The following is a 25545-nucleotide window of genomic DNA, read 5'->3' on the forward strand; positions in this document are numbered from 1 at the left end:
CAGATAAGCTGCCAAAAGCGCAGCTACAGTGTTGCCGGCTACCACCATGCAAATTTCAGTAAATATTAAAAGGGGACATTTCACTTCGAACTGCTGTAAGTTAGATACATTATTCTCATCTACATAACTTAGAAATAGCCTTGCACTTAAGGCAGCAAAGGGCAACCAGGCTATTTCCAGAACAGTGCTTTTTGCTTCCAGCTTGTCTCTCAAAAACTCTTGCTGGCTGCAAAAGCAATAGTAATAGAACACCATGTAAACTGGGTGTAAACAGAACTTAAACTTCGTGAGGACTTTTGTATCTAGACTACCATGCTTTTGTTTGCCCTATCCTTCTTTTAGGTGTATAAACCCTATTACAACACTGAGTCAGGTTTCAGGTTGTAATAACCCCTGCTCCAAGTTTCAAGATTATATTTAAAAAAAAAAAAAATTGAAATTTTTTAAGTCAACTAAGATTACTGCAACTGCTAGTCTCATTGTTGGTGCAAAATAAGGGGAATTGGCAAGGCACTATACAAACTGGAGTCAAGAATAGATTTGCCAGGCAACGTGTTTCAGTTTGAAAACAGACGTCACTGAAGTTCATGGGATATTCATACCATATACTACAAAAATTATCTGAACATGGGCCTTTCCTGAAAAATAGAGTTGAATTTTGTTTTCACAAAGATTAGTATAAATTATCTTCATCTCACTTGAAAATGCAGAACCAGTAGTCTAGATTGAGTAACTTGCTCTAGGAGAAAAATTAACCTTTTAATCTAAAAGAACTTCAGTTCTTCTATTAAGATATTCAAGACAAAGAAGGGAATCAAAGAATACAAAGAAGCTTTTCATCAAGTGTACTTTTTGTAGGTTGTTTCCCAGTTCTTAGTGTGTGATCTCCTGTGGTTTTAGATATTCATTCTATAACTTAAATATTAATCCACTGTTAGACAATGGTAATTTTACATCAACAATATAATAATACATGACTAGAGATAATATCCCCCTTCAACCCAACTTTCACACTCCCTTTTCCACAAAAAGGTGAGGAATAGATACTTTTCTGAAGGTTACCTGAAATACGAAATTAGAGCTTTCTACGGAATTAAGTAAAGGTGGGGGAGGAACCAAAGGACTGCAAAACAATATTGTCCTGGCTATTCTCTATCACGTGCAGAGCATTGAGTTGTCTTAATCACATATTTGTACAAGAAAAACAGATAGAGAACTAGACTTAAGTAGCAAATTTCCAAGCCCCTGAAGAACTCCATTTGTTAAAAGTGAAAATTTTCATTTGCACCCTAAACCCAATAGAATTGCTCTGAATTCTGAATTAAGCACGAAGAACCCCATGCAAATTCTTTCTAAACTGAGAGGTTATTACAATATGCACTGGTTCATTTTCCAAAGGGTCTGAAGTTTAATAATTGCATATAAAACACTACAATGCTCTTTCTTGAAGCAGAAAAATTATGGATAGCATTACATACATTCACTCTAAAGATGCTTGTTGGGACAGCAATGTCCACTTCCACGTCAACATTTAACTCCTTTCCTGTTCCCTATTTAGAAAGCAGTAATTAAGTTATAGGTGAACAAGTTAATCTTTGAGAATGCCAGAGCAAGAGAAAAGTGAACAGTTGTCATACTATGAATAAATAATAGTGCAGCAAATCAGGATCATCCTTGGGATCAACATGGCCATAGAGGTACATGCTACATTTTTGTTGCAGTTTGAACTATCTAGACATTACATAATGTAGCAGCCTTAAAATATATAATATCAAGCAAAATATCCACACCTATAACAGAGGCTGCATACAAAAACCTGCAATGTATTTTAGTCAGTCAAATTGCACTATACTAAAATCACTAGAGCAGACTATAGGGTTAATTGAAGCAATAATTAATGAATTCAATCTGTGTTTAAAATGCAAAGTATTGAAGTGCAGTCCACCCTTGTGTGGAAGGCTGATGTAGTAGAGCCATCTTTCAAATAGGCAGGAGGCAGAGTAAGACAGTCTGCTTTGAATCATGATGACTACATACAGTTAAAGGTTACCTATCCAACACCATCCAGCCAGGGAAAATTTAATATTGCATCTTCCTTCTCAATCCAAAGCATGTAATTTCTATCCTCATGTCATACACCTGAAGAACAGTCCTTCTGAGGACAAAGGCTGTGAAGGAACATAATATAGTGGGCCTGCTATAACTATTAAACTAGGGAAGGCCTTCATTGAAAGCCATCTTCTGCATCAGTTTATATAGGAATTTGCCATGGGTCTCATGCCAGTCCTTGGTTCTGGAGTCACTTTGGCTGTAATATTTCACTACATAAGGTCACATGCATCCAGTTTTCAGGTTGCCACTTATCTGGATTACAGCAACAGTGGTGTTACCTCTATTCAACAAGAGATTAAGTTAATTTCATTTAGGTTGTGTTTTAGTTGTTGGGGTTTTTTTGGTTGTGGTTTTTTTTTTTTTAAAGCGGGGCGGGTGGGGCTTTAGTCAGTGATTTAGAAATCCTCTTAGAATAAAGAGAGATTCTAGGCTGAAACTCTGAATCACCAGCCTCTGAATTTGTAGTCAGTAGCATGTTCTAGAATTGCAATGCCTGGCATCTGTAACAATTCCCCAGTGAACTGCAAATCACCATCTCCAGCTACTTCCTTTACAGGTAAAGTCCCCCAAAATTACCTGTCATGGGTTTTGTGGAAAACAGGCTTTTATAGATTCCTTCTGGCCATACGGCAAGCCTGAGGAAGCTCAGATAGAATCAGCTCTCCTTCTGTCCCAACCCTCCCTAATTAAACTTGAAAGCCCTCACCAGTGGCAATGTTGTTTTGGAAAAAAGGCAGAAAAGATATAGTAATGTTTACCTTTGTAAGGATACAAGTGTTTTCCCTTATTCTTCACTACACAAGAGACTCACTGTACCAACATCTCAAGCAAATCATAAATTGAGAATTAAGTTGTCCATCTCTATTGTCCTAAGGGACAAAGGATTGCAGTCTTTAGATCCAGTCAATACTGATATTAATTGATGATAAAGACTGTAACATACAAATGCTCTCTGCAGTGTATGGAAAAGACACATTAAAAAAAATTAAGTTCAGCATTCTGGTTTGGATTATGTTATACTGCTTAACTATGCTTCAAGCTCTCCCTAAATTAACATCTGCAGAATTCCTTCTAGCAGCAGCGATTCACAAGCATTCTTGGGGAAACTATCCAATACAGAGAGATAAGTATTTTCCCCTCCAAGTTTTTTTTCCTTTCCAAATTTGCTTCACTGATGAGTGGTTAAGTATCATCATAGTTTAGGAGACATAAAAATCCATATTTAATTAAGAAAGCTGTTAAAGTACAGAAACAGAAATTGAGAGATTTTCCTCATATTTTTAAAATCAGTTTGGAATATTATACCAATCTTCAACTATGTTATATTATACATAGTATTGAAATTAGTTGTGCATGAGAGAACTCAAAGAATTTAGGAACAAAAATCCCATTCGTTTATTATCATGGAATTCATTGTCTGAGGACCCTCCATGCAGCAACTGTGAGAATCAAATTTTCTATGGATTAGTCATTGAGAGTTAAGGCAGGGCCTTAGAAAAAGTTATATTTCCCCACTTTTTATTAATATCTTCAATTCTGCATAAGAACTTCCCTGGAGGATTTTTTTGCCATTTTTAAAAACACTAATACACTCAGTAACTTTTGTTTATCCGCTTAAGGCACATATCAATTGGTCACTGCAAGTTTTAAAAGGGTTTGGTTTACACTGCTTGTAAACAGGTTAGTTGATAAATAGCTATGTCAGTTATCTTAATGTAAGTCTTTACGGTTTAAAAAATACAAAATTCTGGGTGAAGGGATCTAACTGGAACTAAGAATGAGTTTTGCCAATAAGTATTTACAGAAGAAGCTGATTTTATATATTAAGAACAGGAAAAATGAAAAGCCATTCTTATACCTCACATTGCATTTGTTGATTTAATTATCTACATAATTTCATTCCTGTTATTTTCTGAACTAATTGGTTCAGCAAGTATTTACATTCAGAACTAGCAGAGAAACAAATTTCCAGGAAGAAGGGAGCAAATCAGAAAAAGTTTTGATGAGCTTCACATTCTACTAAGTGGGACTTCTGATACTGGAATAAGAATTCTAAGCCAGCACACTTTTTAATCAGCCTATACTGGACAATAACAGAAATTCACTCTTCAAACACTTTAAAATTTATAAAAATTAACTTACATAACTCAAACTATGTATATTGCATTACTTCTTTTTATCCAGAACTATGCTTTAGCTGAAAATAAGCATGTTAATTCACTTACGCATTAACTTTATTTAAATAACTTGGGGGTTTTTTAGGGAATAAGGTAGAAACTAAGTCAGTTCACATTCAAGCTTTAACTCTGGATAATTGTCATTATGAGATCCATGTTTCTACTTGATCTCTGGGCTTAAGTATGGTATTACGAAGAATATCTCTGTGCCCACTCATGGCCTTCACAGTCCAATATAGGCATGTAGAGTATTTAACTGTAGCAATGAGCTACTGCAAGCAATTCTACCTTAAAAAACAAACAAAACCCCCCTTTTTTTCCTTCTATACATCACACAATGATTGCTTGTCTTAGACACTGAAAGCATTTATTTACCTGATAACACAATATCTATTTTTGCAATGTTCTCTAACTTGACAATGAATAGGAACACATGCCTACACACAAAAGAGAGAACAAGAATTTTCTTTATTGATTTTGCAGATATTTGAGAGCATGATATTGCATTGTAACTAGCCCCATTTTAGTTAAGTTAATGTACCTGTTAAACTAATCAGAGATTTTATATTTTTGTTGAACTGGCTTCCACTTTGCTATCTTATTCCCAGAATGAAATTGTGTGAGTACTGCACTCAGCACCCTTGGAAGAGTTTATGTGAATACAGCTTGTTTTCTTGCATGAAGAAGTGTGCTTTGACTCCTAGGTTTTTAGGGTGTTTTTTTCTTCCTGCCTCTTAAAAGCAAAGCTGTCATAACACACAGGGACACACTTGACCGAAGAGATCCACCTTCCCCTTCAGAATCAGCTATCTGGAAAGCATATACCAAGGATAATAGGTTCTGACAGCATCTGATGCTATACCTGGCTTCTAATTATCAGTGCATTAATACTTTATCCATTTTACTAATATGTCACAGTGAAAAAAAGATAGTGGAAGAACGAAATGCTAAGGATGCTAGATTATGGCCAAATGTTAAACAGTCTTCTATGAAGCTTGTTATCAGCTTGCACTTTTCAAGACTAGTCTATAGGAGTAGGAGGCCCTCAGCTCATGTTAGTTCAGCTAAATAGATGCCTCAGCTACTCACAGGGCAAATATTTAAGTGGTCTTCCCATAGGCAATGATTCACTGTTGGGCCATGTGTTATCTTAGTGGCCACATTTTCTCTGATATTAAAAGAATTCATAGTTAGCTATGGGTACCTGCCAGTTGTACCATAAATGAGAGATGGATTCTATTTGTCTAATCTTTTTCCCTTGGCCACCTGAAAAGCACAACCTTATCAAATAAGAGGAGATGAACAAAAGCTGTTCACATATTATACAAGCTGTTTATAAAGCACTGAAATGCTCAGATGAAAGTCACTGCATAAGTGCAAAGTATTAATTATTTTTATAACATTAATGCGTGCATGCACTGCAAGTATACATTATTAATAAGGTGGAATAATGAATCACTTTGATTTGAAGCAGCATGTTAGTGTTAGACTAAAAGAAATATGTCTTCATAACAGACTTGTTGCACAAAAATTTTAGTCCTCTACTTGCTTTGACCTGAAGGTAGCTGAAAAAACCCCAGTGTTTTAGGAGTGATTCTACCTGCTAATTAGCTCTGACCCCCAAGCATTTTAACTTATTACCCTTTCCCACAGGAAGTCTGACCTATTTGAGTTCACACTACTCCTGATCCTGAGTTGTGTACTCATCTATACTGAGTAGTATCATACTAACTGTAGCATATTACTTAAGGAAAATAAGGTTCTTGGTGTCTGGTCTACAATAAGCACTTTGACATGCAGTACTTCAGTACATCAGATAAGATATTTCTGTACAGCCATTTGCCCCTTCTGCAACTTAAACGTATCTTTGTATATACAGGTGAAATTATCTAGTTGATTATTCCTTCTGATTTATTTCATAAAATAGCATCTCTTCTCTACCCAGATTACCTAAGTATATATCTAAGAAGTCTGCTCATTTCCTGATTTACAGAAACATGTCATATGGATATTGATTCAAGTTTTCAATACTTAAGCAAGTCCCTTACTATTTCAGTTGTTTGCAATTTTTCACTATTTCTACTGATCAATTCTCCTTTTATGAGTCACCTCAGATGAGGCAACTGACGGGGCACAAAGGAGCAATTAAGTCCATTTGTTACATTAATTCATGTAAGTTTTCTAGAAGACAAAAGCTAAAAAACACTTGTGTCTAAGGGGACAACACCTCAGTGAAGGTTTATTCTGTGCAAAGCTAAACTTCCAAATTCTGTTCATTTTGCTATCTTAAAGGAAATGCTATCTCCTCACTACTTAACTGTAGATTATTTTTCAATATCCAAAAGTGTTTAAAAAAAAAAGCAAGCATGTGGAATGTAAGAACTTGTGACAACATAAAATGTTCTGTGAATAAGTAACATGGCGAGAAACCATTATAATCCCTTGGATATAAACAAAATAGCTGTTCTGCATATAGTGCATTTCAGAGGTTTTGTAAAGTTCTGCCTAAAGCAGGAACAAAAGGCTTCTTTCCTCATTATATCACTTGAACATCTCTCCCACATCCCTAAAAAGCTACCCAGGATTTCCATTTCTTTCCTTCTTTCTACCAGCCTCACTGCTGATCACTGATGTGTTTCACTGAAAAGAAGATTTTCAGAGGGTTCACAGAAGTAACAGGTCTACTTACTGCTGTTCTTGCACCACCCACCTCAAAATGTGAGCACAATTATACAAGGTATAAAAACAAAGCACTGCTAATTCCTTAACTTTCCTGCTTACTTTACATCTCTGTGCTCAGAGAAGAAAATAAAGATATTATGGAAAGGACTTACTCTCTTATTTTCATATGTGACAGGGAGTAGGTGGGAAAGGGAATTTCTTTTACCCTTTTAACTTTACATGGGCTTAAAGGGCAAGCCCACGGCCTATTAAATGATCCACGTTTACAGTCCACTTAATAGAGCCCAATCAAACTGTAAGACTTGTTAGAAAGAACGCACTTTCCAGATGGGCTCTAGAACTAATGAAAACAGCAGTGAAAACTGAGCTTATTATCAGTGTTGCTTCTATGTTTGGTCTATTATAAGCTTTTAGTCCATAGCCTTCTCTACCTCCCTCAAAGTCCTGTTAGCTCTAATCCCGTGAACTGAAGTCTACCATTTTCAGTCATCAGCTATGAATGTTTGCAGAAAAGCCCTATTTGTTCAATTTCATCATCCAGATCTCTAAAGTTAGCTTTCACATTGTCAAGAATGCATTTACAGAGCATATTTCAGACATGACTGTTTTTTATTAGGAAAGAATTTTTAAAGCATCAAGTTTCAAAGTGATAATTGTATTTACTTAATTTATATTTATAAAGCAACATATTGTGTCTTACAAAGGTATGTCCTGTTTAAGTAACATCATTAAACTGCTGTAATTACCCTTAAGAAACTTAAACAATCCAAGATGTGGTATTGCCTTCAGGCAAATGAGCAAACATGTCAAAGAATATTAAGCATAATATTTTAAATAGGATTTGGAATAGCACTGCATACCTGTTGAACATTGATAAGTAATGATGCCAGAATTACTGACTCCAAACACTTCTCTCTATGAAAAGCCTCACTACTCCGTTTCTCTTTACATTTCAGTACAAATAAAATAGTCCACTCCTAGAACATGTGGGTTTGTTCCCACCTCTGTTCTACTTAGCCTCTAGATTAGGTTTAATTTTCACAGATTGATACTTTCAATCAGTCCATGACAAGCAGATTGCTAATGTATTTCCTCACTGTCAGACTTCTTGGGTGTTGATGCTTTGCACAATACTGGAAAGGCCCAGAGACAGTATATAAGATTTATACAAATAAATGCTGAAATGTGAAGTAAAAGCAGCCTCTTGGAATACTGCCTCTGGCCCTCTTTCAGCACCACTTTTGTTGGAAATCTATATTTTAAAACTACTTCAATTAAGCTTAGTTTTTAAACTAAAATGTTTAACATGGACAAAGCTAGTGTAGTGAAAGAGCTTTCTGAAGACATGTGGTGCCTTGTTATTTTAGACTTCATCCAAGTCTCATTCAATTCCGATGTAAATAAAAGGCAAAAGTTCTTATTTATTTTTTTTCATTATGCAGATAGCAGCACTATTTTTCTTACTTTAGAAGACTAATTTTTGTTAATTTTAAGCTTTTTACATTAACCATCAAGCATAGAATCAGTTTAAAATGTACTTTGATGACATTTTCATCTAATCTTTGAGTCTTTTTGTAAATACTACTTAATACGTTATTTATTTATGGAGCACTAGCAAGGAACTTTAGAGCTGCATTCTTTTACTGAGAGGTAGACAAAGCAGAACAAAAGAATAAAGAAGTAAACTGAGATTCTTTTAAACTTTCAGTAGTGTAATCAGAAATATACCAAGACAGACACATTGGTATTCACAAATAGACAGAGAAAACTAAAGTAACTGAGTTGGAATTCTCTTCCTAAATCCAATTTGAAAGAGCAGTCCTAGTTTCAACAACTATTCCATTGTTTTTACAATTGCCTCCTATAACACCCATCTTCATGCACCTAACAGGCTTTATTCTTCCTATTTTCAGGAAAAGTGGTTTTCCACAAAGGAAAACCACAAAGAAAGTATGCAATTTTCTAAAAAACTACAGAAGATATTTCAGCGTTCATTAAAAATACTAAACTTACAGCTCTGAAGAAAGAGAGCCTGGTGATGCACAGAGCCTGTATAACAAAGATGAGGAAATGCATATATCATGTGGTCAAAACTATTCTACAGAGACAAGAAATTAATGAAATGTAAGAATAACCCCAGTGTCCAGGATCTGTAGCTCCCACTTGGGGCTTTTACAAAAAACAAACAAGCAAACAGCCTGTATCCCCTCCAGCCACCCAACCCCGCCCCCCCCACCACACCCACACATTCTCGATTTTAGATCTTTGAATATTCATTTTGTAACATCAATGACAAAATCAAAACATCAACTTCTCAGCTAAGTTATGCTTGAATTAGCAATCTATTTTATAAGAGTTTCATAAATTATCCTGTTATCACAATCTGGACTGTGTAAAGACTATTTCACCTAGGAAAGAGCCTGGCTCTCCAGATACCAATTTTAAATACTGTACTCTATGGCTTTAGACAAAGCAAGACAAAAAAACCCCCATCCAAATAGAACGTTTGGTTATCATACACTATAAGAGTCTCCTAAATGCTGTCTTAAGTAGCGTGATGACAAATAATAAAGAACTCTCTTTCCAACATCCCTTCTGTGGTTCTGAGGTAAAAGGAGTATTACTTACAAGTTAAGAAAACTGATGCACTACTAGCATTTCTCAGATATGCCACACTATTTTTAAAGCAGATGGGTACATGATCTAAATAGGCCTTAACTCCACTGTGTTTTTCCCCAGATACAGAAAATCCTGGCAGTGTGGACTTTCATTGCCACAAAATGAATGGAGAATGGAAAAGAAATTATTTGAAAGGTGCATGTTATCTACCTAAAACCTGTAGGCCACAAATTACTACAGGCAGCCACTGCAATAGCTTAACCATGTGTGCTAGGGTATAAACCCTTGCTTCCCCAATAAAGCCCACTAGTCCAGAACACTGTTCCAAGACAAACAGAATTAAGAAGCAGTTTCACAAGTCACTGAGGTGACTTTCAATGTTACATTCCAGATCTGCTCTGAAGGAAACAAACTCCAGGGATGCCTGGGGACGGACTGGCCTTATCTCAAATTTGCAAAAGCAAACAAACAAAATTCAAGACATAAGAATGGCATAGTATGGTCCAATAAAACAAGAGTATAAAAAGAAATAAATGAGAAGGGAAGAAGGGCTAAAGGAATAACACGGTCAAGACTGCAAATAGCTATTATTTTGACTTGTAAATGAAGGGTAAAAAAAGGCAAAAGTAGAGATTACTGACATAAGGAAGAGTAAGAAAAAAATATTACTGTGATAGAAAAATATTGAGGATGTTGACATATCATTTTCATATCTATAGATATTATGTCTTAATTTGAATGTAAATAAAATGCTAAATAACAACACATTACTGCTGAGCAGATTTCTGAAATGAATGTACTACCAGATTAAAATGTCTAACAACATTTTTCTATTTACAGTCAGCAATATTACACATGCTGTTTATACTTTCAGTTGATCTTCAATGCTCCATAACCAGAAAAACACCCAAATCTACAAAGATAACATTTTTGACTCAAGAAACTCCTTAGGTGCAAGAATCTTTCTCCATTCTTAACAAGTACTCTCTTTGCAGAAGACTAGTAAGAAGACAGATTAGCGGGATTCTACTCTGAAATGATTAGTAGAAGACTATTGTAGGTTCCTGTATAAAAGTATGTTTATTGGGCAAAATAGTTTCATAAAGAAAACCAGTCAGACTATAGCTAAATTGCAATAAAAATGTTTATATTTGGGAGCAGTTTAACAACTAACTCCATAAATGATCTCCCTTAAAAAATAAATACAAAATATTCTGGAAACACTTCTTGTTTACAAAAGGTTGCATAATAAAAAAATCCACTGTTTCTTTAATAAACAATTAATAACAATAAACAATTATAACAACACTGTAAATTAATGGAATAGAAACTATTGTATAAGTTATGGAAGTGTTTTAGATTGATTCTTACTGTAAAATATTGCATTTCGTAATAAACTAAACTAAGGTAAGACCACAACAAATAAACACAATAAACAGAAAATCCAGTAGACCAACAGACCAAAGGAAAAAGTGAAACATGATAGAACTGCTGTGCTTAAAGGTTGTTAAAATATTTTGTATATTAATTTGAGTTAAAATGAAAAATGTCACTTCATCCTAGAAGTATCAATACCTGAATAAAAGGTATTAGAGACCCACTAAAGCAAGCAGGCCTCTGATAAAGCTGTAAGGTTGCTAGAGCATCTAGAGAAACACATGAGGAGATGGATGTGTTAAAAAAAAAAAAAAAAAAGAGGGGCTTTGCTATAATTACTGTATTAGTAATGAATTTTGAGAAGTCTAAATGACAATTCTCAATAATAAAAATTGCAAAAATTCGGAAATAAACCATTTGTATAGTCAATACTATCTCTGGAACAAAGTAGTACTTCAGTTTCTGCAACAGAATTGTTGCCTATTTCTATCCTCTCTCAAAAACTACTGAGCTTCATTTTAAAGCACAAGTATAGGAAATAGTGTGAGAATCACATTAAACCTCAATGAAATATTTGATTTTTACAGTATAAGAATAATAGATGTGGCTGTTAATGATTTTCAAGTCACAAGCACATACTAATCCTTTTAATCTTTTATAAAGTATTTCTGCAATCACTGTAGCTGCCATAATGCTTATAGTCCAGTAAAGTCTGTTGTTAAGACACATGAAGCACCTCATTGTTCAGAAGCAAGTTTAGTTGTTGGGCCCTTCCTTGGTCTTGGGCTAGCAAGTAAGAATGGAATTAGCAAATACTTTAAACAAATTCATCATGAAATAGCTTCACTAAAGTTTCCATCTTGAATAACATAAGTATGTATTTAAGCTTATGAAAATATTTGAAAGGCAGGACCTGAATCACCTGGTTCTAAACTCTAACCTGAATAGTTAAGATTTTACAAATGGAAAAGTAACAGTTCTGAAGATGACTATTAAAGAGCTTATACAAAAAAGTGAGAAGAAAATGATTTTTTTGAACTAAGGATACCTAGGATTGTCAAATGTGTTGTTAACTATGTTCTGTTAACACACATACATAAATAGCTACCCATACTTCATAAAAAATAAGTAGTATTAAAGCCTTGCCATTATAGAACTAGTAGAACACCTGTACCTCCCACCAAGGCACTAGTGTTTCATTACAACTGCAAAATTTACACAATGAGAGACTTTAAGAAACAAAACTAAATGCTACCTCTAAACCACAGTTTTCCCACCTGAAATCAAGCCTAGTAAAGAAGCAGAAACTACATGTGTGACACTCTTTACGTTCCCAAGACTTAAAAATCTACCAACTGCTGTCTAGGTAGTTCAGTCACTATTGTCCTGTACACCTGGATTTCCACCCAGCTGTGTAGATCTGTGTTAAGCATTACTTAATCTGACATCCAATGTTCTTTGCAGCTGTGCCTGATTAGAGTACTGGGGGATCAGGCCCTTTATTATAGGAAGACTTTGGTGGAGACATAGTTTATTGCATGTTTTTAGACTTCAAAGCTTTTAAAGACTGTAAAACTGGGTGAGTATTATGAAGTTGTAGAAATCAAGGTAGTTTGGGTCTTAATATAAATTTAAGTATTGTACTTTGCATTTGTTTCTATATTTTCTAAGAACAGTTCTGGATTACATGCAAGTAATGTTTCTAGGTGGGGATTTTGGGTACTTGTTACAGTGAAATTTAGTTAACACATGAAAAGAAAAGGGTTATAATGAGAGCAAATAGATTCCTTAAAGCAAAGAAGCCCTGTTCTTGCCACGTAGTACGTGGGAAGTGCTCACTTTTTTTTTTTTTTTGGTCACTTTGCTGTTGAAGAAGGAAGAGAATATACTTTGCACAAAACATTTCAATACCTGTTATGCTACAGAATCTGGGTGAATATCTGTAAATACTTTAATCATAGCTTACAGCTCAGGGCAGACCTCAGAAGTAATTAAATACTCAGGTAGTGAGGCAAATGCTGAAGAGCTTTAAGTCACTCCCAGCAAGGATTTGCTTTCACTAGCTCAATGCTAACTTGGGTATTTTAAGTACTGCACTACTGATGCACTTTGAAGGAGAGCTACTGACTGATACAACGATTTTGAGAGTAATATAGAAAATTTCTGTTTCAACTTATATTTTATATGCTTTAGACCTTCTTTAGAAGACACATATCCTAGAACTTCTCAAACTACCCAATATTTTGCTAGGTCTTAGGCTGAAATCTGGGTTGGTCAGCAATGTTAAAATTGTTCTGACAAGTGACAAAATCTTTGTTGTTAGATATCTAATTTTCTGCTAGTAGAAGTAGTAAGCTAGGCATTGAATTTTGAGGAAATGTAGTGGTTCTTGACATTTAAGTGATTGTTTTCTTTTGGCATTCAACCCTAAGATTCTAGTTATAAGTCCTCCTGTCAAAGTTTACTTATTTTACTCTTGTAGATCAAAGCTACTTTGGTCTCAAGTTTTGTCACTCAAACCATAATACTTACAGTTTTTACTTTCTGAAGTAAAAACATGAAACAGCTATGAATATCCAAGGAACTTAAACTTGAAGAGGCCTTCTCAGTCACATAACCTTCAAATATAAACCTTGTCCTTACACTACATTTGATGGTTTCCTTGCTTATGATAAGATTCTGCAACCTTGTTATCCTTAGCCTTGTAAGAAGGGTAGCAAGTTAAGGCAGGATTCTAGCTCCAGTTTGGATAGGTAGAGGACTTAAAAGTTTAGCTCCAAAAAAGGTATCAAAGGGAAGAAAGCCAGTTACAAAGATTATTGGGATCCAGAATAAAATGTGATGCATAGAAAAACAATAACACGCTAAACAGTCAGAAATACTCAAGTAGTTAGTTTTGAAGGCCTTCTGCTCTGCTGTAGATCACTTGAATGAACTCATGGCCACTAGTGCTTGATTCTGCCTAAATATCAGTTGTGCTTATTACTAGGCTGGATAACTTCTTGGTTGCTGGGAAAAATAAGAATTTAGTCAGCATTTTTCTTGTCACCATTAAACTATTGTTATTTCATCATGACTTTAGGAACTATGGCTTCTGGTTATTTTCTTTCCAGCTGAGACAAAAAATGAAAATCACAATTGCTCTCTACTTTTATTGCACTTACCACACAGAGTTCCAAAAATATTATTTGCAGTGACTGTGTTATTGAAACTGGCTTTTCTGGGAAAAATCAGAACAACTGAAGCCTTGTTTCTGCAGATTTTATTGCTATGCGCAAATGTAAGGACCGTGGTAATCCTGGCTTGTGCCCCTATCTGCATCTCCTGTTCAGCAAGTTTTGCATGTGCTAAGTGGCTGGCTCTTATGCCTCACAGACCAGGTAACTGTTCAGCTTGTTCTATAGCCCTTCTTTTGGCAATAACATTAATATCCATTTCTGTCTTCTACCTATTCAGCAGTTTTCACAAAAGGTTTAATATCTTTTACACCTTTTTTCCTCTGGCCAGTTTCTTCCAAAAACAGTAGGTATTTAATTCTTTCCAGTTCATATGATTATGCTCCAAAGATTTTTTCCAAAGGTATTACAAATCAGAAATTCAGTCTAATGAAACAGTTGTCCAAGTACAGTGCTTTAGAAAACTAGATTACCAAAGTACAAGAGAATGGTCAACAAGTATTGTATCACTGGTGTTTTGCTGTGTGGTTTGTTTTTTTTTTTTTTTTTTTTTACAGAAATGTTTCTGAAAGTGGCACAAATGGCAAGCATTCTTCACTTGCTCTGCAATATATCAGTGGTTTTAAATAGGCTTGTCTCTTTCCACTGCAGCATATTAGCTATTTACTGGATATTCAGGATATACGATACTCCCTTTCAGCTCCAGAAGAGGGGAAGTGATGTGCATAGGTGATATTACGTAACTGTTTAGAAGTTCCTAGTAATGTTGTTATAGTCTAGAATCCACTACAAATTTTTCTGCATGCTTTCTTATCTTCTAAAGGAAAGAACCCCCTCCTTTCCCCAAGCTTCAGAGATAGGACTTTGGAGTCTCACCCAAACAGCACGCAAGTATTTGCTGTGTCCTTTACACGGTTAGCACAGTCTCTTAACCACTGAATGAGTCTTGGCTTTTGTTCTATGGGCTCCCCAACAGCGCTCAATAGCTACAGGGCTCTATACCTCCCCCTTGTGCGCCTCGCCCGCAGAAATCCAGCCTGGGAGAACTCTGCCCGTGCTGTGTGCGAGTGACCTCTTCAGCCAAGTCAGCGTCATTACAGAAAGGTCACGGTGCGAAATTGTACTGACTTCCAAAATTAATAGTTTTTGAGGTACAGCTGCCATTTTTCCTCCCTTGAAGACCTACAATAGAATGGAGACTAAAGGGGAAATGTATTTTTAGTGGTAACTTTGGAAAAGTAATTTTTTGTTAGTAAGTAATATGTTTTCTTTAAGTATATTCACAAATTTGTGTGCTGTTGCCAGATGGAGAATTATTAATAATTATTAAACAAAACGAATTCAAGGGTGGACCATGAAAGTGTATTAAACTAACTGCCAAGGAGCTTTGCAAGAGACCGAGAAGTTGGCATGAAGCATATTTGCTGCGATTCAGCAATAGTTGTATCTGCAGACTATTAACATAGCATAATTACAGGTTTCAAGAAGGGAAATAAACCAAAAGTTACAAATTAATTGATACTGATGATATTACTTAAAAGTATACTTGATTTTAAAATCGTCTACTACTATGTCAGTCAGCAGTGTTTCTCATTATTCATTCTGCTCATTGATTAAGATTTGCCTTCTCATTTAACGATTCTGCAAGTTAAGATTCAGAAAAGCAAAGTTTACATTAAAATTCAAAGAACATGAAGCTTTTTTCTAGATTTCTTGTAAACATCTTGATATTAGCAGCCTCTGAAATGAATACAACAATGATGTAAAAGACCTAAGCAAAAAAAGCTCCATAGCTTGTACACAACTTCCTAGTTCAGTTGATGTTCATGTACAGTTCTGGAGTCATATCACTGAAGACTGATGTTCTGCCAGATAAAATAAGAGCAACAAGATACTATACTGAAGCATTACAACAGCGCATCTTTGCTATTAAAACACTGCAACCTCATTGCTGCTGTCAAACTCCCCTAAACTGCCTATGCTGTATTTTGTAGAAGAAATCAAGAACTTCTAATCCATTCTGAACAGAACTGTACTTGTACTAATGACAAGAAATACAGAGTATGTGAGTCTGATGGCACCAGTGAGGGCGTTTTTTGCTGTATTATGAAAGTAAATGCCTGTTGACCCTAGGCTCTATATAGTGGATGTTTAGTAATTCTGTTTTTAGAGATCCTCCATGCCTATGTGCTGCCTATTCTAAGACAATTTTCACCCCACAAAATTGATTTTGTAACTCAGTAGGACTGAAATATGTGTTAAAGCGTAATAGACTGGTGGTGGTAAAACCATTCAGGCCAACAGAAACAGTGTTCCATTCTAGTAAAACAGTATTGTCTACAGACTGACTCTCAGTACCTTAATAGTCTTATTAATGACTTGATAAGTAGTACCCTATAAAAAAAACTTTGTGTCTCTTGCTTTCTTAGCAAAAAACTTTGTAATAAAGTTTGCTGTTCAAGTTATGGAAGTATGGATGTTTTCAAAATTGAAATACTAAAAAAACTAAGTTCCTTTGAGGCAATATGTGTCACAGTGAATTCTCACCTGTAAGACAGACAGTTTAGGTACTTTTCTTCTAGTTGCATTACCTGTGGATAGGAGTTGGCAGAGCAATTCTTTCTCCCTGTGCCATCCATTGGCACAGAGATGGGGGAATGGGTGGGATTCACCTCGCCTGTTATAACAAGCTAATAATGAAGTGTTTAATCTGAAGTATTTGCCTTAAGTTCTTGTCAATGTACCAAACAGGTGACTCTTGGTAGGTGTGCTTCTCTAGTGACTGCAGATGGAGTCGAGGGTGACTTGATCAGGTTAACTATCTAACCTACAGATGGGTAAAATCAGGTGAAAATGTCTTTAGTATTAATTAATAGTAATTATTTTTCCCTTAAGGGTGGTCCCTCTGTTGCTACTACTCTATTTTACAACTCAAAAGTATCAGTAACAGTATGTCAGGTGTCATATTACCTAACCCAACAACAACAACAAAAGAATTACTAGAAGTAAACAGCTTGTGTTGCCCTAGTCTCCACATCAGTACCACTGGCAGACTGAAATATCTTAGTGAGGAGGAAGGAAGAATCTAAGAGAAGAAACACAAGAGGAGGATTCCCTGGCTGTCATAATTGTGCAACTTCTACAATTCCCCTTTCCTGCTTCATGGAAGTCTGAAAGAGAACAAACAATTGGAATGCTTTTGCACCCGTAACAGTGATTCTTGTCCTTTTTTCCAAAAAAATGTCCTTGTCCTTTTTTCCCAATAAAATACCAAACAACTGTTAATGACATGACATGGCTGTCATATTGCTTGATGGGCATTAGAATTTAGGCATTACAATTATATTTTTGGGATAAGCTTCCTGACCTGTGGGCAAGGCTCATGATGCAATTCCTTTGTTTAGCATACTTAGAGCCACAGCTTGTCTTGGTTTAGAAGATCAGTTGGCTTCTGTTTGTAGGACAATCTAAGCTTGACTACATAACGAATGTACTCACTGTGTTAAGGTATGGCTTTTTTCACTTCCAGAACAACTGAACACACTTGATGTCTCTACGAATGGTCTTTTGACGCTGTAAAAATTTCAGTGTCTCAATATTCAGCTTGTCTGGGATACATTTTCACTGAAGGCTCAGAAAAGAATAAAGGCAATGCTGTTGTCTTCAACAGTCACAAACAAGACTCTCTGGAGATATTTTCTACAAAGTAACTTTTCACCTTGGAATGAAAGCATATACAAGCACATATAGCCATAACATGACTTTTCAAAGCTGTACTTTTTTAATATTGTTGACAAAGATCTAAAATCTTCAAACTGACAGCTCTGTTTATTCCCTCTGCAAACCTGTACCAAAAGGTACAGATTTTAAAAATATGTTAAGGGCTGATTTCAAAGGAGAAGTTCAATTATGGTATGTATGAAGACACTGTTTAGTGATGGACATGAATTCCTAAGCTTGCATAGCCACAAGGCCTATACATGTGACTATCTGAAAGCAATCAGGGGTAACAATGCAAAATATTAGTAATTTCAAAGTGTTGAAAGACTTCACGGCAAAAGATATGAAGAAATTTAAAGCACAAGTGTTACAGGAAAGTGATTGCTATGTTCCTTTAAGGAAATGTTGAGAACTTTAAAACAATTATGTAGTCTTCAGATGTAACTAAAGAACCTTACAGGAAGTTCTGAATGGGGAACTACAAATTCTATCCTGTCCAAACAGGACTTTTTGGACAAAGTTTTCTTTTGAGAATATCAAATATGCCCAGTTGACTTGAAACCAAAATAGGTTGTGAGGAACTATTAAACTAGAGGTATAATCTACCCTGTGTGTGTTAAGCAATCATACTAGCATTAAGGCTCAAACCTGTGAAGTGGCAAACGCTGTCTGTGCAGTGCTGGTTGACGTTAATTTCTAACAGCTTTAGAAGGAAAGGAAGACAGTGGAAAGTATTATGAGTTATTCAGCCCTCACTGATACTGCAAATGTAGCTTTTATAACTGTTATAAACACATGTTAATAAAGAACTTAAACCAAACAAACTTACACAGCAGTTACTTTTATGTTTTGTCATAGAACAAAAGCAAATACACATAAATTTCACTACTAAGTATCAAAAGAAGTTTTGAAATTTGGAACATCTAAATGTCTTCTGGAAATGTCTTACATAGGAGGATATTTGGCTAGATTTAGGTTATCTTATAGTATAGACTCCAAATCCCATTGGTATGGGGCTTGGAGACATTCTAATTAATTGACAGTAAAAACTGTATCAGCTGCCTGATACATGCTCTTCAGGGGCAAATTGTGAATTCTTTCACCTAGATTAATGAGGTAACAGTCACACAGAATGTTGTTAGAGCCAATTCTGTTTCTAATTTTGCCATGTGGCTCTTGAATCAAGTAGAACTTCATTTCCCAAGCAGAAAACAATGAAACACTTTAAGACAACTAAAGAGGTTAGAATGTGCTATTCTGTGTGCTTACTAACCACTGCATGATCCACTGTTACGTGACTACCTCTAAACAGGCCTACTGTGATACCTGTCCTTAGGTATCTTCCACAATCAGAAGATGATGATATCCAGTGACTTAGTTAAAAGGTATGCACTTACCTTACATCAGGGACTGGATTGCCAGCAACTCTGCATTCCAGCAATACTTTGTTTCCTTCAGCAACTTCCTGGCTCCGGAGCTTCTGAGTGAATCGAGGTGGTGAAGACTGATTCTCTTCCATGTTGGTGAAAGGGTGGCAAAGGACCATTTTGCTCTGAGTGATGCTCTCCCTTTCAGAAAAGTGTTCTCCATGCAGATGAACCCCAGGTAATTTTGCCTCAGGCTCAGTCTCGTGATGTGGCTTGTCAAACTCCTGGTTCACTGAGGTACTTACAGCTGGTTGTTTCTTTTTAGGAGACAGGTATCCACTGTCTGGAGAAGAAGAGTCCCCATCAGGACTTCGGCCTCTTGTCTTTGCTGCCTGTCTAAATATAGATGACAGTTCCTCTATGAATGTGGCAGCTTTGTCACACAGCTTGTTCCTGAAAGGAACTTCCCCCTGGGATGCTGATTCAGACTTTGGGCTTGTCTTAGGCACACCTGGACCATCTTTCTCCAAATGTTTCAGGCTTCTAATGAAGCTGGGACTAGCAGTTAGCAAAGGTGAGGTGCTTGCTTGCCTCCTGGAAACTGTGACAAAACTACTTGCTGTTTGAGGTGCAGCGGATTGCTCTTTCTGATTCCCTGGGAGAACGTGACTTGCAGCAGATGAAGTCAGACTGCTTGCCTGAGGCCTCTGTAAAGCATCTTCCTTGAGCAGTTTGGTATTCCTCAAAGAAGGATTTTCTGAAGTGCTAGAAAGAGAGGTGTTGAAATAATGAGTAAAGTCTGGTGCTGCATTCTGATCCTCCTTCATGGAACTGGCAATGGCTTCCCGAGCTATGTCAAGGCTCTTACACATCTCCTCCTGGGTAAGGAAGGCAGAAAGTTCATTTGAAAATTCCCCATTCTGTATGTCTGATAGGGAATCAAAGAGAAAGTCATGGTAGGATGAAGCTTCTGACATATTTTCAGGATATCCCTTATTGGTGCCTCTCTCTGCACAGTAAGCCTCCTTCAGCATTAAAGAAAGAGGCAATGCCTGGCCACAGCTTCTGTCTTGCATCCTGGAAGACACAAATACAATTCCTTAACAAAAAAAAAAAATTGTCAATAGAAAAACCCTGTTATATCCTGGTTCCTATAAGCTAGACACAAAACTGGGAGAAGAGCAGAACCCAACAGTGCATGAAATACTTACCATAAACCTTGGTTTCTATTAGAATGGGCCAGGGCTGCAAATTGTCTAGGTGGAAATGAGAGCACTTAGAAGTCATTCTTCTCATGTGTCTTCCTTCAGAACTATGAAGACATCCTTTGTCTGTATGTTGCCTAGCACAAGCTCCATTCCACTGGACCTCAGTGATTTGTTATTTCACATCTGATTTGTTATTTCACATCAATGCTATTACACTTCACTTTTTCTGGTTTTAGGCTTATGATGATTTGGGGAATATATTTACTTTTTACTTTCCCATAACACTGCGTTCCAGACACTAAACCAACAAATTCCAAGTGGAAAACACTGTTCTAGTTGAAACCATTATGAGAATCTACACAAGGATGTTTGGATTAGAAATTCCAAGTTATCCTTTCTGTTTAATGTTGATAATGTGTTTAATATTATTTTACTTCTTGTGTTAACATTTTTAATTTGTTACCTTTCAGTACAATTTAGTAGCACTTTTCTCAACACTGATAAGTGGACTATCAAGTACCACATGCTAAAAGTAAAACACTAAAGAAATAGATTTCACAACCTATGTATCATCCTGCACCACATAAGTGTATAAGGTATATTCTGTACCAGTTTCACATAGTACAGAAGCATCTATACATCTCCATGTTTCCCACATTATTTTAGAATGAGGATGAGCATTCTCCACCTCTGTAAAGCCAGCAAGAAACAAGACACCAGGGAAAACGCTCTTTTCCCATAGAATGATCTGCCTGAAACTCTCCTTATTGAAATTGATTTGTCCTGCTGGTCACAAGATTGTGGGTGATCTGATCTTAAAAGTAATTGCTGCCTCTGCAAAGCATTTAATTAAGTTGAACATCAATGTTTTTAATTACCCTTGAAAATGCGCTTCTTATTATGATCATTTCTAGAAGATTAATTCTGCACAAGATTTTTTAAAATATTATATTTTCTCTTAATGGTCCAAAGTATTTCTTCACTGATAGATAGGTGGCTTGACAGTCATGAGATGCACGCGGATGTATTTTACACCAGCTTGTGCAGGCTCCAGTTACCTTTAGTCACTTCACCAGGGCTTACCCGGCATGTAGTCATTAACTGACTGATAGATTATTGGAATTCTTGGCCTGGCATATGCATCTCTTGATGTGCCTGCTTGTCTTGCCAACAGATTACAACTCAACACATAAAATAGAAGTATAAGGGAACCAAAGCATTTTAGGATTTGATATATGTTTTTACAGAATACAGTGGTAGGCTTATTCTTTGCTGGGGTTACATCTTTCTTTCCTTTTATCTGTGTTTACAGGGCAACAAATTTAGCAACCATGTCAATCTCTTGTCAATGAAATCTAAAAAAGTATATACAGTATAACTGACTATCACATAGCAGCTTTAAAGAATGAATCTGAGAAGCCAAGCAAACAGTTGGTCTAGAGGCTCAGCTGTTAAGGCATAAACTGGATGAATGCCAGGGAACGAAGGGTTAAACGTGGAGATTTTCTGCCTCCTTAATCTTAGTTATTTTTTAAAACTTTGTATTAAAAAATGAACAAAAGTGCTAGTTTACTATTTAGATAACTCATAAATATCTGCGCTTCAAATGATATCTTTATTTAAATCTGATTCGTACTGGTTCCTAGCTTGCTCACATCTCAAAGTGATACATTACATACTCAGATAAACTTCTCTGACTTCCAACACCAAGCTGCTCTGGTGTTTCAATGGGTTACGGGTCAGAGGACAATTTCACCTATTGCTAGCTACCCGACACAATGATTAAAATGAATGTGTTATGAATTAGCATATCTCCTCCTAATACACTCTTTCGTCACTCATTAGAAAAATATAATGGCTACATATGTCATAATTTTCAAAGCCCAATGTCTAAATTTAGGTAAATCAATCTGTAGCTGGGTATTTAGATAAAGTCGATTAATTTAAATGTGCTGGTTATTGGCAATTTCTCATGCTGATAAGCTCTCTTGGTGAGAAAGGTCTGGTGCCTAAAAATGGATTTATATGTCTAGCTTTAGACAGCTGAATGGAAGCTTCCAGTATAAAGACTTTTCTTCAGCCACACTGTAAATACATAAAACCACTATTCTTTTAGAGCAACTTGTAACCACAGCGAACTGGAGGTGAAGTATCGCTAACCCTATCAAGTAGCATATAAGATCATAATTAGAAATTTCGAATGCTATTTCTAGCTTCTCCAAGTTAGACTACAATGTATTTATAACAGTTTTCATCATCATTACTCATTAGGTAACCTGCAAGCCATATACTATATCATTTAAAGACACAAACATGAAATACAACGTTGCATGCAGATCAGTGTTCAGCTATACTTCCAGCATTATTGCATATAAACTATTTATGGAGTTCTATTTGCTATATATTTAAAAATTACTCACAAGTAAATGCACATTTTAATATTACGCTGTTTAAATATTCATTCAGAAAATAATATAGATGCTCTAAGGAATAATATGGTAAATAGTAAATTCAAAATGTACTGGATTACAATAATATCAGAAAACATTTGAATAATTAATCAAATTAAGGTATTCAAGAGATAAATAATGAAATATGGAAAACCATAGAAAATCAAAGGACTCATTTCAAGAAAAGTATAAGCATCCTGAATTTGCTGAACCTGTCCAATGAAAAATTATTACTCAAAAAAATATGACCCAAAGCCAATCTGTTCAAAGGAATAATATGAAGGAAGAAATGTATCTAGTAAGAGTTTTTAAAACAAAAAAGGCATATATTTTGCCTCTGAATTTTGAAATCCTGCAAAATTACTCCCCGAAGTACAATAATTAAATTTAGTAGAAAATATAAAACAGACCTTACAACGAACAGGCCAATATGAAGAGTCTCAAGTATAATTAACAGCAGGTAAAGTTGCTTTTTTCCTTCTTTATCTAAGTAGGCTTAAAGTTGCTCCAGCTATTCACTAAAGATTGCTTGGTCCTCAGCAAGCATCGAGAAAACTGTGGCCTCTGCGTTACATCTGTCCTCTGTGACTATGTACTTCTTACCCCACTCATCTATATTTGGTAACTGAACTCATGTTTCAGCAGACTGCCACTATCTGGAATTCCAGTAGAAGCAACGTTAGGCCTGGAAGTGGCACAAAGTTCTGTGCACTTACTACTCAGAAATTCAGAGAACTTAATCATTTAAATGAGCAATTTTTGTTGTATTTAACACAGTATTTTAGGCTGTTTTAAAATATTATTCTGAAATTCTAGGATGTGATTTTTGCTCATTATTAAAAGGCCTACCTCCACAGGTCATAGAAAACACAATGTGTGAAAGTTAATTTTTGAAAAATAGTTTATTTCTACAGCATTTTATCTTAACATATTTTTAATTTTTTAACAAAATTAACTATTTTTATGACAAAAAATAAAATAATTGTCTTTTTCTACTAAAAGTAGTTTAAAACTAGTAGCTTCCTTGTGTACCTTAAAATCTTCCAGGAAAAGAAAAATACATAGAATCATAGAATCATTTATGTTGGAAAAGACCCTTAAGATTTTTAGAGTTATCAGCAGAAATGGTACATCTTTTGTAATAATAGATAATTATTAATCTGTAATCATATATTACACTGTATAAATAAATTTACCTACTGAATTTTCACATCTCAAAATGAAGTAATCCTATCATCAGAAAAGAAGTATCTCCCTCAGAAATGACACACAAAATCCCTGGAAAACATGTATGCTTTAAAAAGACCCCACAACTCTGACACATGTATTAACACTGAAAGAATCAAAATGCATTTCTGGTTTCAATAGCCTTGTAGAGTATAATGAGTAACACAGTCAACTCTCCCTTACTGGCTTTGCTAAGGAAGTACTTTCACCTCATTAAGAACTCCTGTGAGAGTTTTGTCTCAGGGAACAAAAATTTTCTGTCCAAGAGCACACTTGTGCCTTTGCAGGCACATCATTTCCTTTGATACTCAGTGAAAGGAAGAAGTAAACATGAAGACTGCTGGTTTAATCTACAGACTTTATCACATAATTTCCAGAAATAAAAGCAATGTGTGGGTAGGACTGTTTCTGCCAGATCACAGCCTATTGGGAGTCAAATTCTCTGTAGTAGATAGGAGAAATTATAGCTCCAAATAGGTGTTATAGACTTCTGTCCCTTCTGCCAGCATCCATTGTATCTGCTCTCTGATTTGAATTCATTTTGTGGGCTGGCACTTGTTCTTAGTTCAAGGTCTTCTAGATATTGCGTTGTATTTTTCACTCAAGTTTATTTCTTGGCAACAATGGAAGTGCAGCGGACCCACTGTTGTGGCAGAAGTGCACAAGAGACTCAGCTCCCTATTGGTCTCAGACCGTCTTTAAGTGTTACCAAGTGCTGGTATCACACATTTTATTTCAGTGGTTAATACAGTACCTTTCTTTGCATCTTCATACAGGCAATTACTGTCCCTAATCAGAGCTTTAACAGATTCACTGTTGGATTAGGAATACTTACTTACTTCACAATGTATACAAACCCCATTCTTATGACTCGGGATCCTTACTGTCTTGTAATTAAATTAATAAAAAGGATTTTATGTATTTTACAGTAATTTCAGTGTGTCAAATAAGAACATAATCGTCATTCTAAAAATTCCCGTCTAAAAACTGTATACAAAAAAGGAGCTGGTCATATAAGAGTTAACCACTGTATGCCTAATTTTTAAGCAGTCACCCCACGGAGTGGAATCCAGGCCCTGTATCAGGCACCAGCCTCTCCACTAAATGCATAAGAGTTAGCCACCTTGGAATGGGAGCCAAAAATAGCCTGCATATAAACAGCAACAAACTGCCTTGGGCCATCTTCAGCATTTTCTACAGGGAGGGGGTGGATGAAATCCTGGTTCTTGGAATCGCATGTTTAAATTGTCACTTCTGGGAAGAAAATATATCTGCCTGGAGACACCTGCAGAGATCATTTTTAAAGGAACTGAGCTTTTACAAATACAGTTGCACTGGTGATTTGTGTAAATCAGGTATGCCTGTTACTTTTTGTACAGCATGATAGAAACATTCGCTCAGAAAGTTAAAGATCTGTGTTCAATTTATTC

At 35.8% G+C, this 25545-nt stretch overlaps 1 protein-coding gene across 1 annotated transcript in view; it reads right to left on the reverse strand.

Annotated features, from left to right (window-relative positions):
- The window catches only part of PALLD (palladin, cytoskeletal associated protein), a 202033-nt gene extending 181826 nt beyond the window's left edge, over positions 1–20207 (reverse strand). Inside the window, exons 1-2 of the mRNA XM_072863183.1 lie at positions 19922–20207; positions 19261–19885 (exon numbers count right to left, since the gene is read on the reverse strand). Of these exons, the coding sequence (XP_072719284.1) occupies positions 19261–19885; positions 19922–20207 (911 nt within the window). The remainder of the gene's footprint in view (positions 1–19260; positions 19886–19921) is intronic.
- Between the last annotated feature and the right edge of the window lie 5338 nt (positions 20208–25545).

Source organism: Ciconia boyciana, chromosome 5 (assembly GCF_034638445.1).
Source record: "Ciconia boyciana chromosome 5, ASM3463844v1, whole genome shotgun sequence".
NCBI classification, from domain to species: Eukaryota; Metazoa; Chordata; class Aves; order Ciconiiformes; family Ciconiidae; genus Ciconia; species Ciconia boyciana.